The sequence below is a fragment of the Bombus terrestris genome, chromosome 8 (genome assembly GCF_910591885.1).
Source record: "Bombus terrestris chromosome 8, iyBomTerr1.2, whole genome shotgun sequence".
Taxonomy (NCBI): domain Eukaryota; kingdom Metazoa; phylum Arthropoda; class Insecta; order Hymenoptera; family Apidae; genus Bombus; species Bombus terrestris.
In genome coordinates, this window is record NC_063276.1 from 4,461,243 (window position 1) to 4,474,593 (window position 13,351).

At 34.9% G+C, this 13,351-nt stretch overlaps 2 protein-coding genes across 3 annotated transcripts in view; one reads left to right on the plus strand and one right to left on the minus strand.

Annotated features, from left to right (window-relative positions):
• Nucleotides 1-3,296: 3,296 nt before the first annotated feature.
• Nucleotides 3,297-5,865, minus strand: LOC105666009 (coiled-coil domain-containing protein 112-like). The gene is made up of 5 exons (XM_048408081.1): nucleotides 5,516-5,865; nucleotides 5,251-5,354; nucleotides 4,862-5,128; nucleotides 3,877-4,519; nucleotides 3,297-3,744 (listed from the first exon to the last, which is right to left on the minus strand). Exons 1-5 carry the CDS (start codon nucleotides 5,734-5,736, stop codon nucleotides 3,519-3,521), a joined length of 1,461 nt encoding a protein of 486 aa, XP_048264038.1. The 5' UTR covers nucleotides 5,737-5,865; the 3' UTR covers nucleotides 3,297-3,518.
• Nucleotides 5,866-6,719: 854 nt separating this feature from the next.
• Nucleotides 6,720-13,351, plus strand: part of LOC100643453 (GAS2-like protein pickled eggs) — an 88,193-nt gene continuing 81,561 nt past the window's right edge. For both annotated transcript variants that reach the window (XM_012311123.3, XM_012311124.3), the window contains exon 1: nucleotides 6,720-7,161. The gene's annotated coding sequence lies outside the window, so the exon portion shown is untranslated. The remainder of the gene's footprint in view (nucleotides 7,162-13,351) is intronic.

A 13,351-nucleotide genomic window follows, 5' to 3' on the forward strand; every position in this document is an offset into this window, starting at 1 on the left:
ATAAATCTGGCAGTAAAAGGAGTATGGAATTCATTCGATTAGTTATTAAGAGTCTCAACTATGCTCGCAAGGAATGTACGCGAATGCTGTTTTTTCAAAAATTCATATCTTTTCTTTGTTTAATATTTATGAAATTTCGTTCGTTTTATGAAACCTTAAATTTACGTATTAAATTAATTTCCTTAATCATAGAAATGAGAGACGTTAAAAATTCGCGTACATTCCTTGCTCTTAGATTAGTCGAACGTTCTCGAAAACCGTCGCGAATCCTTAGAAACCCAAAATTCAAAGGTTTGTTCAAAAGAGGAATCAGTATACACTTGCACGAATCGCTCCCATCGATCGCGTTCCCTTTCATCTTAGCCCGTGCCTTTCAACGGCGCGATTCTTCGCCCAAAGACGATCGATCCCGTGTCCGACTCTTTGCCGTCCCGAAATCGTGTGCAATGTTAGAAATTAGAAAAAAAGAAACTCGTAACTAAGCTAACCGAGCGTCGAAGTCTTGAAAATATAATAACTCGCGGACGTCGTGATTCGACGCTGTTCTTGGCGTCCCTGAACGAAGAAAGGGATACGCACAGTTTTCGATCGTCAGGAGAGGAGAGTCGTGCGTTCGTTGAAATTAGCGTGGCGGACTTTTCGATCGATCGTGGTGGTTCGGTCGATCGATACGAAAGGAAAAGAGAAAGAGAGGAGAAAGCGATATGGAAGGAGAGAAGAGGAAAAAAAGCAATTGAACACACACACCTGTTGCATCTACGGTTTGCACGAGAGAAAAAGGATATATAGAGTTGGAACAGAGAGAGAATGAGTGACACGCTACGTGTGAGGATATCGATGGCGAATATTGTTAGACGGGAGGTTCAAAACGACTAAACTAATCGTAGGGAGGAAGATCTTTGACCTGTACAAATGTTCAAGTGTGTACATATTTATTATAAAAAAGAAAAAAAGAACAAAAAAGACGATGTTGGGTTACGAGAAAGAAAATGGCAAACAATGGGAAAGAAAAACGTCAATCGTCCTACAATGCTTGTTGCTATGAAGGATAATAAGGGAACGTGAGGATGAGTACAGTGTGCGTGTGTATGTTTGTGTAGGCGAATACAACGGAGAAATATGATCGTATGAATGAGCAAGGTGGGAAAATTGAAAGCGTTCAATTAAACGTTCTATTGTACGTTGTAACAAACTTCTAGAGAAACGGTATAACAATTATTGAAAAGAGACGAATTGTAAGCAGTTTCTTTCTGCATATATACACATATATAGGCTGACATATATGTGTATATATACGCGGCTCGAGGAGAAAGAAAATCGGAGGGATTATCGATATTGCTATAGCGTGACGTCTAATTAGTAAGAACGAAGATGTGAATGGTAGGTAGCGTGATTGTGAATCATAATGATCATAATGAGCGTGATATCTCATAATGATCGGTGAGAAAGGGGTAGCCGAGGATGTGAACAAAGGAAAGAAGACAAAATACGTGAACAAACAGAAGGATAAAATATGAATTATCAACGGTCGTCGAACTTGATTGATCTATCGTACTCAGCACAGTGCGAGGCACATTTGTATTATAACATTATACATATATATATAGTATATATATTGTATCACCTATGTTTTTGTATTTGGTCATCTAACGAAAGACGAAGAGGAAAGAAGAAAAAAAATCTACAAAAAAGAATATCGAATTAACGAACAGAAGGTTAATAGAAAGTATATTATATATTTGAGTAAAATCGTCGAGAATTGGTATTATCCACGACTGACCGGAAGAGGGAAGCGGGAAATCATCTTTTTCGTTCTTACTTATATGTTTGTTTAAGTTTGCCACTCTTCGTTCGTTCTCTCCGATCTTTCTACGTATGTTTGTTTCCACGTTCAATATATTCATACAGATAGACACACGCGTGCGCGCGCGATCGCTCAGGTAACGTGAGGTTTGGGTGAAGGAAGAGGGTTAATCAATTAATTAATTAATTAGTTAATTAATTATTAACAGTTCATTCTGAGCAGTCGAATAAATTGACGGTCCTGGATAAAGCCAACGCTCTTTTACTCATAACTTATTATGTACATCGTCTGAGAAAAACCGGTACGTTCGTAAAAGAAAAATAAACTTAAGTATATATCAATCGTTCATTTCGTTCATTTCCTCTTGCCCTCCATTATTTCAATTATCGCGCTCGTCCGATATGGCGTTTTTATTTTTCGTAGTTTGAGAAATATGCAAAATCAAAAGGAGAATTTTTGAAAAAGATATATCCATCAACTCGTAACGTTGCGTCGTGTTGTGCTGAGGTCGCGTTTTCAGGATGTGTCCAACACGTTGAAATAATTTTTCAGAGCGGATCCATTTGTATAGCCGACACTTACGCCGTCGCTTTTGATCGCGCGAATTTCCTCGAGGCCGATTGCCAACAAGTAGCACACAGGCTATTTGTAAATCGAAGATTTTAGCGATTGTAAATAAAACAAGAGAAATGACAATTTTTTGGAGTATAGTGATTCGTGGATGGCGGATCGATCACGAGGGATTGTCCTCGTTACTGCTTATGTTCATGGAGTCGCCGTGTTCGTGGATCATTTCCTATGAAAGACTGTTACTATAGGAGAATATACTTTTAGTATACCGATTCGGAAACGAAGTACAAAACAGATACCGAGATTTCGTTCGGCTCTAATGAAGTGATTCCAGAGTTTGGGAGAAGTTCGAACAGGAAGTAAGTACAATTACTGTAAATACCTTGAAGTATGATTATTACGCAGATTATTATACAGAAATTGCGCTAAAGATTCGCCGGTCTAGAAGTGTGCTCGGTTGGTTAATTTATTAAAAATTATAATATTAAATTAGCGGAGGAGTAATGGGAAACATATCGTATATTCTTTAGCCGTAAACATTTGTTTTCTTCCTAAATATGTGTACACATAAGAATTGATCAATTAACCCTTTCAGGATCGGATATTTCTTTAGGAACGCACATTTTTTTTCTAATACTTTGCAAAGAAGGCTTAACGCACTGAAATTGAAGTTTGATTTGTAAAGTGAAATTAGAATTTCAATGGGAGAAATGTAAACTTCGTCGAAACGCAACATCGATCATGAAAGGGTTAATGAAAATAATTGTACTTTCCTTAAGTAAAAGATAGACACCTTTTAAGTTGCGTTCGGGTTATCATAAATTGCATGATTTATTGCTGAACATTGTTTCAAAAATTATAAAAAGATGATGTAAAGTTTACCAATGACAAAACTGTATATTTATACGTATTTTGATTCGCGTTAGTTACCAAGTTACACGTAAACAATAAAACTTGTACGAGTATATACAATAAATTAGGCATACGATAACACGATCGTTTATACTAACGTCTTTTACATTTTTTAATCGATATATTTCTTGTTAGATTTTTAGATCCTCCGATTCTTCGTTCCTCCATCGGATACACCTGTAATACCATCCATATGTAAATAAATAAACAGTTTAATAATTTATTCGGTTACTCACATTTTTGGGACGTCCTTGATATATTGCAATTCGTTAAAACGCATCGTCGAATCTTCTACCCTACATTTCTCTCTCCAAACTTTTGTAGTATCAAACAATGTTGAATAGCTCCTTGCTTCTGCGAGCTCTATCCTTCTTATATTTACAGATTCGCATTTGTTTGGCTTCTTAGAACGTAGAATTAAATTTTTTCTTTTTTTAGTAAACTCTTTGTCTTGCTCTCTGCAAACATAATTTCTGTCTTTTATTCGTGTAACTGAATTTTATTTATACAAATTTATATACTCAATTTCTATTAACTTTCTGTCCTGTTTCTAATGTTCGAATTTGTTATAAATTCAGCATAAATTTTACCTAAATGCTTTGATCAAAGTTACATTGTATGCACATTTTTCTTTAAATTGTTCATCCCTTTCTCTTAAAATGTTTTCCAAAGATTTCTTCTTTTTATATTGTTCCAGAGCTTCCTGGATCTTTTCTTTACGCTTCTTCCTCCTATTTTGCTCTATTTTCTCCTTCAATTTCATTTGCATTTTTACCTGTTCTTCGTCCATCAAACGCTTATTTTCTTTTTCCATTTTCCACTTTTTAATCAATTCCTTTTTCTTGCTTTCGGTCGAACTGGCACTGCTGTTGGTACTTCTGGTTTCCGTTGTAGATGATTTTGTTTTTCTTAAAATACATGTTGCTTTCTCTCTGGGGATTTCATTTAGAAAATCTTCATCCTCGTAACGATTCCCGATTTCTTTATCTATTTCCTCGATATTTTTCTTTTTTTCTGATTCCTTCTTTTGACGCCATTCTTTCACAGCTGCCTTCTGTTTTTCTCGTAAATCTGTGTATTGTTTGTACCATGCCTCGTGGTTTACTATAGTTTCAGTAGATAGATCTGGACACCTTTTTTGGATCGCTACAACCAAAGCTGGTATATTTTCACAACTTTTTCGCGTTTTTAAGAAAAATAGATGATCCTCCATGGTCCAATTTTCTGTGTGTCCTGTTACATATTTAGAGAAATTTAGAAAATTTTGTAATGATCTTCCCAGTGTTTAAATGGCTTTCTGAGTGTCTTAAATGACTCCTGCGATATTCGAATCTTTTTATGTTCCAGTTCCATTTTCGTTTTAACCAAGAAAAGGACATTTAATATTCGAAGAAAATCATTAGCATAATATTGAAACAAGAAGTCAAGCGTGTCAATAATAATTTTTTCATGTTCCCTTGAATTTAAGGAATTTTTAAATAATAATTATAGAAAACTATGATTTGGCCAAAAATGATCTAAAGAATGTAAAAAGGTTAATTAATTTTCTAATTGTTCAACAAATAATTCCGTTACCTGTTACTGCAACCAGAGCATGAAAATCGTCTATGTCTTTGCATTCTGTATTGTGTTGTCTATTTTCAATTTTACTTTTGCATAATAACGATAAACGTGTCCAATTTTTCTGTGCTCTTTCATATTTATCTAAATTAAATTCGAATTCACGTACTTCAGTATTTAATGCAGTTCCTTCCTCCATTAATGTTTCAATAGGACAAGATTTCTCGAAATCCTGCATTTTTTGCGAAAGTTTGATCAATTTTGACTTGTACGTGTTCACATCTAAATGAAAATATGTATAAAGGTCTTATAACTATAAAATTATTACAAAGGAAATTAATCTTCTAACTAGTTTGTTTATTATAAACATAATAGTAAGAAGGTTGCGAAATATTTATATTTACCTAGTTTTTGCAAATCTTCTGGATTGTTCGCCACATGTTTCGCAGAATCCAATTCAGAAGTAATATCTTTAATATTTTTGTACATCGTGTTCAAAAAGTTTCGTCTGCCAAATAGTAAATTAATATTAATGCACAAAATATTAAGAGTCATTAAATTTCTATTACTTTTCCTTTGCTTTTATACTATGAAAAGTTATCATTTATTTAAGAATGGGAAAATTCGAATCTTAATTCAAATTTGCTAAAGTAAAATATGGTCAAATACCTTTTCAATGACAATTCCTTGTGTTCATTTATAATATCGTGTAACAAATTCGAGTCTATTTTCATGTTTTCAATCGCTCCAATAAGTCCTTTATCAAAAATATCTTCTTGTTGTTTCAGCCTTAATAGTGGTCTGATATATAAATCTCGTTGAGCGGAAGTCACTTTCTTCTTCGATGTATCGTACTTCATTTTAACACTATTTCCGCTATTGGCGCTCATTGGCGTAATTAATTATCCGTAAATGGACGTTAATTGAACTGAGAACTTGGTTTTAGCAACCCTTTGAGCTTGACATTTAACGTCAAAGTACATGAAGCAAGGCTCGTTCAACTTCCATTGGTCGACTGTAGCATTTTATGGGTTTCCATAGCGATTCCCCATAACGTAACTTCGTATATACTCGATGCACCTGTCGTTTGGACGAAAAAGTAGTCATCAAAGCTACGTGATAATTACGTTTTCACATGGACTTTGTTTCTTAATTAGTGATTGAGATGATAGGTACATGAATTCTCCCTATAGAATAGTAAATATTTTTTAACGTAACTTACTAATTATTACTGGTAACAAATTTCTTACTAAAATCAATTAGAGTTACACGATATTGTTAAAAAAAATTTTGTTCGTATGTTACATCGTGTTAAATGCATATTAAATTATAAGTAATACCTATAAGATTGTTAAAATATCTACATATTGTGGAATCAATCAAAAAAGGTATAGAGCAAATTTTTTAAATACCTTTTCATGATTGCAATATGAATTCAATAATGTGAATTTAAACTGGAATGAACTTTTTAATGGGTCAAAATTATCTCTCATAAGCTATAAAGAAATCTGACATATCTACTTAACCACCGTGGATAAAAAATATCTTTATAAATACCTCGTCCAAGTAAGCGCTTAAAAACCAACCTTCTTAATTTTTTAGTTTATCTCCATTTCTAGTTATATTTTGCCTATTTGACATTATAAGCTATTAAAATCAGTACCAACTAAAATCTACAATTTTCCACGGTCGATAATGTTATTCTTTTAATTCTTAGATCTTCTTTACCTACATTTCCCACTTTTCCACTATTTCTCTACCAGAACCATAAGCTATATCATGGCGCCCCCTAATGGAAGAAAGCGACAATATTCCCTTCCAAGCTCCCGAACCTACGACTACATTCACGCTGCAGCGAGGCATTTATACGGGTGGAGAGTAACTAGGCGCTTTAGTCTCTAGTTGGGACGCGACGCGTGAGTGTGGGGTTTGAGTGCACCCCCTGAAGGTGTGAACGGTATCGTGCATTGAAAACAAATCGTCGTGACGCGACAGGAAGAAAAATTGTATGATACAGAAACGCGCAGAAACGGACGTATCCTCTGGCCTGGTAATTATCGAGCTTTTGTCTCGGTGGCATCGTACCGTATCGAAGTGAGAACTGTCACTCCGCTGATGTCCGGTGAATCGATCGTATAACACAGGACTAGTTCGAGACGATACGTCGCGATCGCCTTGATGATAATTGGCGGTCTCGCGCGCGACTGATCGAGACGATTTCGGGATTAAATCGTTCGTCGATGCGACACCCGCTGTCGCGTGTGCCTGTCAGGGATACGTGAAGAAGGTTTCCTCTTTGTGGACACGGCTGATAGGTGAGTGAGAAAATATCAAGTGTTTATTGATTTATTTGGTCAGTATTGCGCTGTAGCTTTTTGTCCCGCGTTTTTTTATGTATCTTGCGATCGTTCCATAGCGCAACGGTCAGCTGCGTGGTTCGATTTAACGGTCGCAGTCGATCGTCAAATTAACAACGGCTTTTTTTAGACGTGTCATCTTATAGGTCTAAGAAGATAGATTAAATTGACATTCTTGGATCTCAAATACATACTTAGTTATTCGTCGAAATATTGAGATTGTCGTTAGAAAACATTTGAGTTCGATTTCTATTCGTCAAAATTACAAAATGGCGGAGTTATTAAACGTTGTCTACGAGACCATGTCTGGCAAAATCTTGTCAATTGGTAGAAGTGTTAACAGAGAAAAAACGAAAAACTTTTATGTTACATTGTAATATATTCTCAAGTACGTGTGTTGTGTATGATTCTTTAATCATTTCAAAGGACAAGTGAAAATGTTGACTTTCTATTGAAAAATATATTCTAGAAAGAATAATCTTTGAAAGTATCTAAAAATTTCACTAATAGAAGCATTGAAGAAAACACGAAGTGTGATATATCGAGGTTTGTTATTAATTAAATAAATCGTTCCGAATATCTGTTGCGTGTTAGGATAGAAAGCATGATTTCAAAAAGATTGCGTTTAAAACTAGTTTAATGTAAAAATTTACCTAACCTAACACGTAGCTCTTGTAAGCACTGTAACTTCGCCACTTATATGAATCTCAAAATATTCTCATTCAAACAATATTCTATGCATATGAAGTATAAAGAAACATGCAACAAAATTCCTCTTGTATCTTTGAAGCTAACTAAGCGGTATTCCTTAACCCATTAATACTTAACCTTGCTACGTGTTTCGTTTTGTTACGACCATTCTCGACCTAATTATATTTTCTATTATTATTTGTTTTGATTTTCTTTTAGCTATTTCTTTAAATCATTAGAAACCTTGACTGATTACTAAGATTACAGTCAGATCAAAATATAATAATTCCTACCGTATACACTGCATATACATACATAGTTCAATGTGATAATATTATGACGAATAATACGATCATAGCTTATTATACAATGTGAATGCATGTAATATAGTTGCGTATTAGCGTTTGTATAAAGAAGTATAGAATAGTATTCGTGTACGTTGAACGTGTATGTGCATAGATTATCAAAATTTTGATGGATCGAACAGTGTTGTGGCAGGAACAGGTCAGCGATTTTTCGTATTATCTTGGAAGCCGCGAAGAGAGATAGACGATAGGCTTCTCGATGATTGTGCTTTAAATACACGCAACGTTATATCTCTTAACGTCTGAACTGGTATTATCAGGCCATTGGAGATTATAATAATTCAGGGCTGGATTACTTAATTTTGGAATTCTTAATTTAATTTCTTTTTATCAGAAATCCCTATCACGGTGGACGTAGAATACAAAATAAAATTATTTTCCGTTAACACTAATATTAAGAAGCAAAATGATTTATATCAATATAAAATACTCTAAATTTTACTAAACTAATATAAATTATTATATCGATTTATAGTCTAAGAATACTATTTCAGAGTTGATCTAATCGAAAAAGACACGCTACCGCGAAGGTGTCTCAATCGAACAACGTTTTTATTGATTTAGCGCGACAAATGTTTGCCTTCGCGGTTACGCGTGATTGATCGTCAAACAACCAATTAGGTGTTGCTTGTTCTAACATCCAGATAATTTTTTCTTAATAACAAACGCAAACTCTGATTTTAAGTAGCCTCGAATTACATAATTGTCATAATCCGAATTTTTCGTTCGATATTAATAGTCCTTTTCTTCGTAAATTATCATTATTTATTTTTTAATATAAATCATAAAAATATGTGTCAACAACGATTTCATTAAGTAAAACGAATATTAATCGTGCTTGGTATCTTCTTCGCTTTCTTCTAAATCATTTTCTTATTAGCTATCAAATTTTTAATTCCGAAATATTTTCCACGAAATGTGTGCCTACTTGCAAGAGAAATATTAAGCGATAGAATGGAAATTCGATAAAATATCCTCGAGTAATCTATATTTGATCTATATTTGAATATTATAATACCTGTTGCACAATTAATAGAATTATCTCAGATACCAAACGATCAGATAACAAACGAGAGTACAAGAAAACAATATTGAGACAAACAATACGACGATAAATAACAACGATATATTTCAAGAAGATGTCGAACATATGTAACGCCGAATTTAATAGCGATTTATGCTGGAAACATTCTGTATCCTTAGCAAGATCGTTATTGACGTCTATTTTTAAGTCGCTTTACCTTAAAAGTCTTAATAAATTTTCCGAGAGCGCGACGCTGACTCACCTGTCCTTAGCGCGTTTAAAAAAACACGCTTAAAAGGCAAATGAGGCGATTAACGTATCAACGTGCAGCTAGGCGAACAAATAAATCCCGTACGCAATGACACTTCTTTCCAGCGAATGTAGCGCTGATCTCTACAGTCTGGATCAGATTTAATCACGAATTCTCGTCCTATGGAATCGTCAGGCTTTGTCGCTAGCAGCGATACATTATATCGGTAATACGATCTAGACTTCGTTCCATTGTGAAGTAAACACAGATCGTGGAAGATGGTTTATTTATTTTCGTCGAGATTTGTATCGATGTTTTACTTTAATTCTAATTTATGTTGCTTTTTTTACGGACCTCGTAGATATCGTAGGTTTTATATAAATGTTGTAGAATATTGTAGATATCGTAGGTGAGAAGTTCACTGGTCAAGCTTGTATGTTTTCGAGATTTATTTTTAGGATTCATAGAAAGGTCTGTTTCTTTTAGATTTTTATATGTTTCCGAAATTTTCTTCGATTTCTTTGAACAAATTTTAACGGCTAGATACTTACAGGGTGATGTAGAATTTTCGGACGTTCTTCAAACTTTTTCCGTGATTTTTGCTTCTTTAATGTTTGCTGTATTTCACGTTTCTTCTTTTCGATTTATTTCGATAGTATTCCTTATGAAGTCCCCTATACTTTCTTGTAATTATTTTAGGATCTGTTACAGGCTGTTTTATATTAGGTTGTCCGAAAAGTTTCTTTCGTTTTATAAGGAAATAATAGACGCACCTTATGAAACAACTTAATATATTTTCTTGTGATTTTCCCTCTTAAACTCTACGTTTAAAACTACGTTAACGAAATTTAAATTCAGATTCAAAATTTCTTCCCAAAAGAAACGAAAGATCGCCCATGTACATATAATATGTCTATATAAATATCAATCAAAGTAAATATCAATAAATAACAAGTTGGCTCTTCATCCGTAAAATATCGAAAAAAATCAGCCGAAAGAAACAAAGCGTGAAATATATATCGAGATACATCTATCGTAGATCTTAAACCAGAAGGGGTTGATTCTTCCATGTCTCTCTCATCCCCATCTCTCTCCAAAGCGTCCACCCTCGTCACCGTTTAAACCGATTATCCGACAATCGATGCGACGACTAGTTTTATTGAATTCTCAACTCTAGGTGAAGTTCTCGATGCTGTTCGATGTCGTGGAAATCGAGATGAAGAAGGGAGGACAAAGAGGGAGGGCATTCTCGGTGAGATCTCACGCTGTAGCTCGATGGAAACGCGAAACAAACAGCCGAGATAGTCGGATGATAGTCCGAGGCGCTCGGATGCGCTCGCCAGATGCACTTTTGCGATAATCGAGGACCGGCGCATCTTTCGAAAGCTGCTTGCTTACCCTCCGTGAAATTCGCCTCTAAACGGTGGATGATGAATCACTGATGCGCTATAGCGTGCGGTAATTTGCTCAGTGCTTGATGATGGGGGAACCCGATGTATGGTATTCTTGGATGATTATGGGCAGGGAATAGGGAGAATTAAAGGTTTTCTTTTCACCATGGAAAATCTAAAGGGTTGACTTTTTAAAGTTATGTCTGAGGAACATTTAATATTTCTTTATTTTCTAGGATATTTATTTTGTTCTTTCTTTCTTTAGTAATTTAGTAAGTTGGTCAATTTTTGTTGTTCTTGTGTTTTGATTTTAATTTATTTTTAGATTAAAGTGTATGATATCATAGGCTTTATTTTTGCAATTTTTTTTTTTTACAATTTTTAGCGTAATCTGGAGATTTAAGAACGTTCTTTTTGAATATTTCGCATTGTTAAATGTACTCTGTTACCTCGCAATTTTCATATTTCATTTCTTATTATCGTTAAACTTTATGGTTTTTGTGCTACTCTGGTGTCCAAAAATTCTTCTGTAGTTTCCTTTGTGTACCTTTTTCAAAGTTTTTTTTTTATTATTATTTATACCTCCAGTATCAAGTTTCTGAATAACGTCTGGGTAAAATCATCAACTTCTTTTCCAATCATTCTCGTATTTCTTCTAGGATCCTTACATTTGTTTTGTTCTCGTTTATGCTGTCTCTATGTTGTTAATATATTCTACGAAAGATAATCTACATTGATTTGATCTTCTATTAACTTTCACGATACTTGAGCGTATCACGAAAGTCTGCGTCTGGAAATTTGCTTGGTTCGCAAATAGAAAAAATTTCACGGATCATTATCCTCCGTTGATTCGACGACAATGAAAATTAACGTTCACTCTGAATCACGTATACTTAGGCCGAACAATAACGTAATCTCGTAGGATTCACGTCGGATTACTCGGCACAATAGAGAAAGCGGAAGAGATTAATGGAAACGGAGAGTGAAAATTATAATAAATAGCGATAATAAGAAGAAAGGAGGCGCCGGATGGGCCACCAGGCTCGGTTCTACGAAGATGGATTCTCTGTTCGAGACTTAAGCGATAGAGAGAGACACAGGGACGGGCTATTTGCATATTATGTCTTGATACACAGGTTCCGGGAATGCAAATAAGGCGGTTAAGAAAACTAGTAGGCAACCGTGCGCGCGTAAACAATGGCGATGAAAATATTTGCGCGGCCACAGGGGAAAGTTGCACGAACCGGTAAACACACGATGACGAGAAATTAAATGTACAAATCCCAATGTAATAAAAAGTTGAATACGATTGCATAATATAGCGTAACGCGAAAGGAAAATATACCGGTAATTGAAGTTCCCTTTGTTTGGATCTTATGTCAGTGTTACGTGGTAGGAAATAAGCTTTGGACTTACTAATTCATCGAATCTTATATTATAAATTCTTTTTCATTGTTGATTTTTTCTTAATAATTAATATAGTTTATGTAGCTTACATAAAAATTACTTCGAATACACTTTATGGATATATTGGGTTGGCAACTAAGTGATTGAGGATTTTGTCATTAAGTGTCATTAGTTACCAACCCAATATTTACAGTTCAGTGATCAGTTCAGTTCAGTTCAATGATATGAAGACAGCAAAAGGAAAGCTTTTATGGGAGAATTTACGAGAAACAAATTGGAAGATTTATTTATATATTAACTTTATATATTTATTGACTCATCGCGTTTAAAGTATTATTAATCATATATTGGATTCAGTTAGAGAATCTAATCGTGTAATAGAAGATGTATGATATAATGTAATAATACATGTACGATATAATAGCAATGTATATACATGAGATTAAATTAGAGAACTTAACAAAACATCTTCGTGAAAATGCATCTGTTTTGTATAATAATACATCGTTTATCATTAGGCGGAATTTTTCCTATAACAAACAGATTACAACTAATTTGAAAGTTTTTATCGAGCCAGGCCACCGGTAAATTTGCGATTAATCTAAAAATATGCTCAGCTATCCGCAGCAAAGCGTGACTAGGGTGTTGTGCGCGTGTTCCGGCGAGTCCGGTTTAAAAGTGAATGGAGAAGCGGCTCATTCACAAGATTTTCTGTCGGGCGGTCGGTCAATTTTGCGGCGCGCGCGTATAGGCACGGCGCATGCGCAGTTAAAGGCTGCTGCGCACGCACGCACGCGCAACCGCGGGACTATGCGCGCTCTTCGAATAAATTCCGCGCGTGTCTCTTCGGGTTCGTCGCGAGACGATTATTTTCGACACAGCAGGCATGTTTCTCCTTTTTTTTTCATGGCATTTGTCAACGAAGAACGTTGCTGTCTCTTCGTTCTTTTGTTTTCAGGTTAGAGACGCGATTAGAAGGCTGAAGGTTACTCGAAGGGTTCTCAATTTTTAGCTTTGGGTT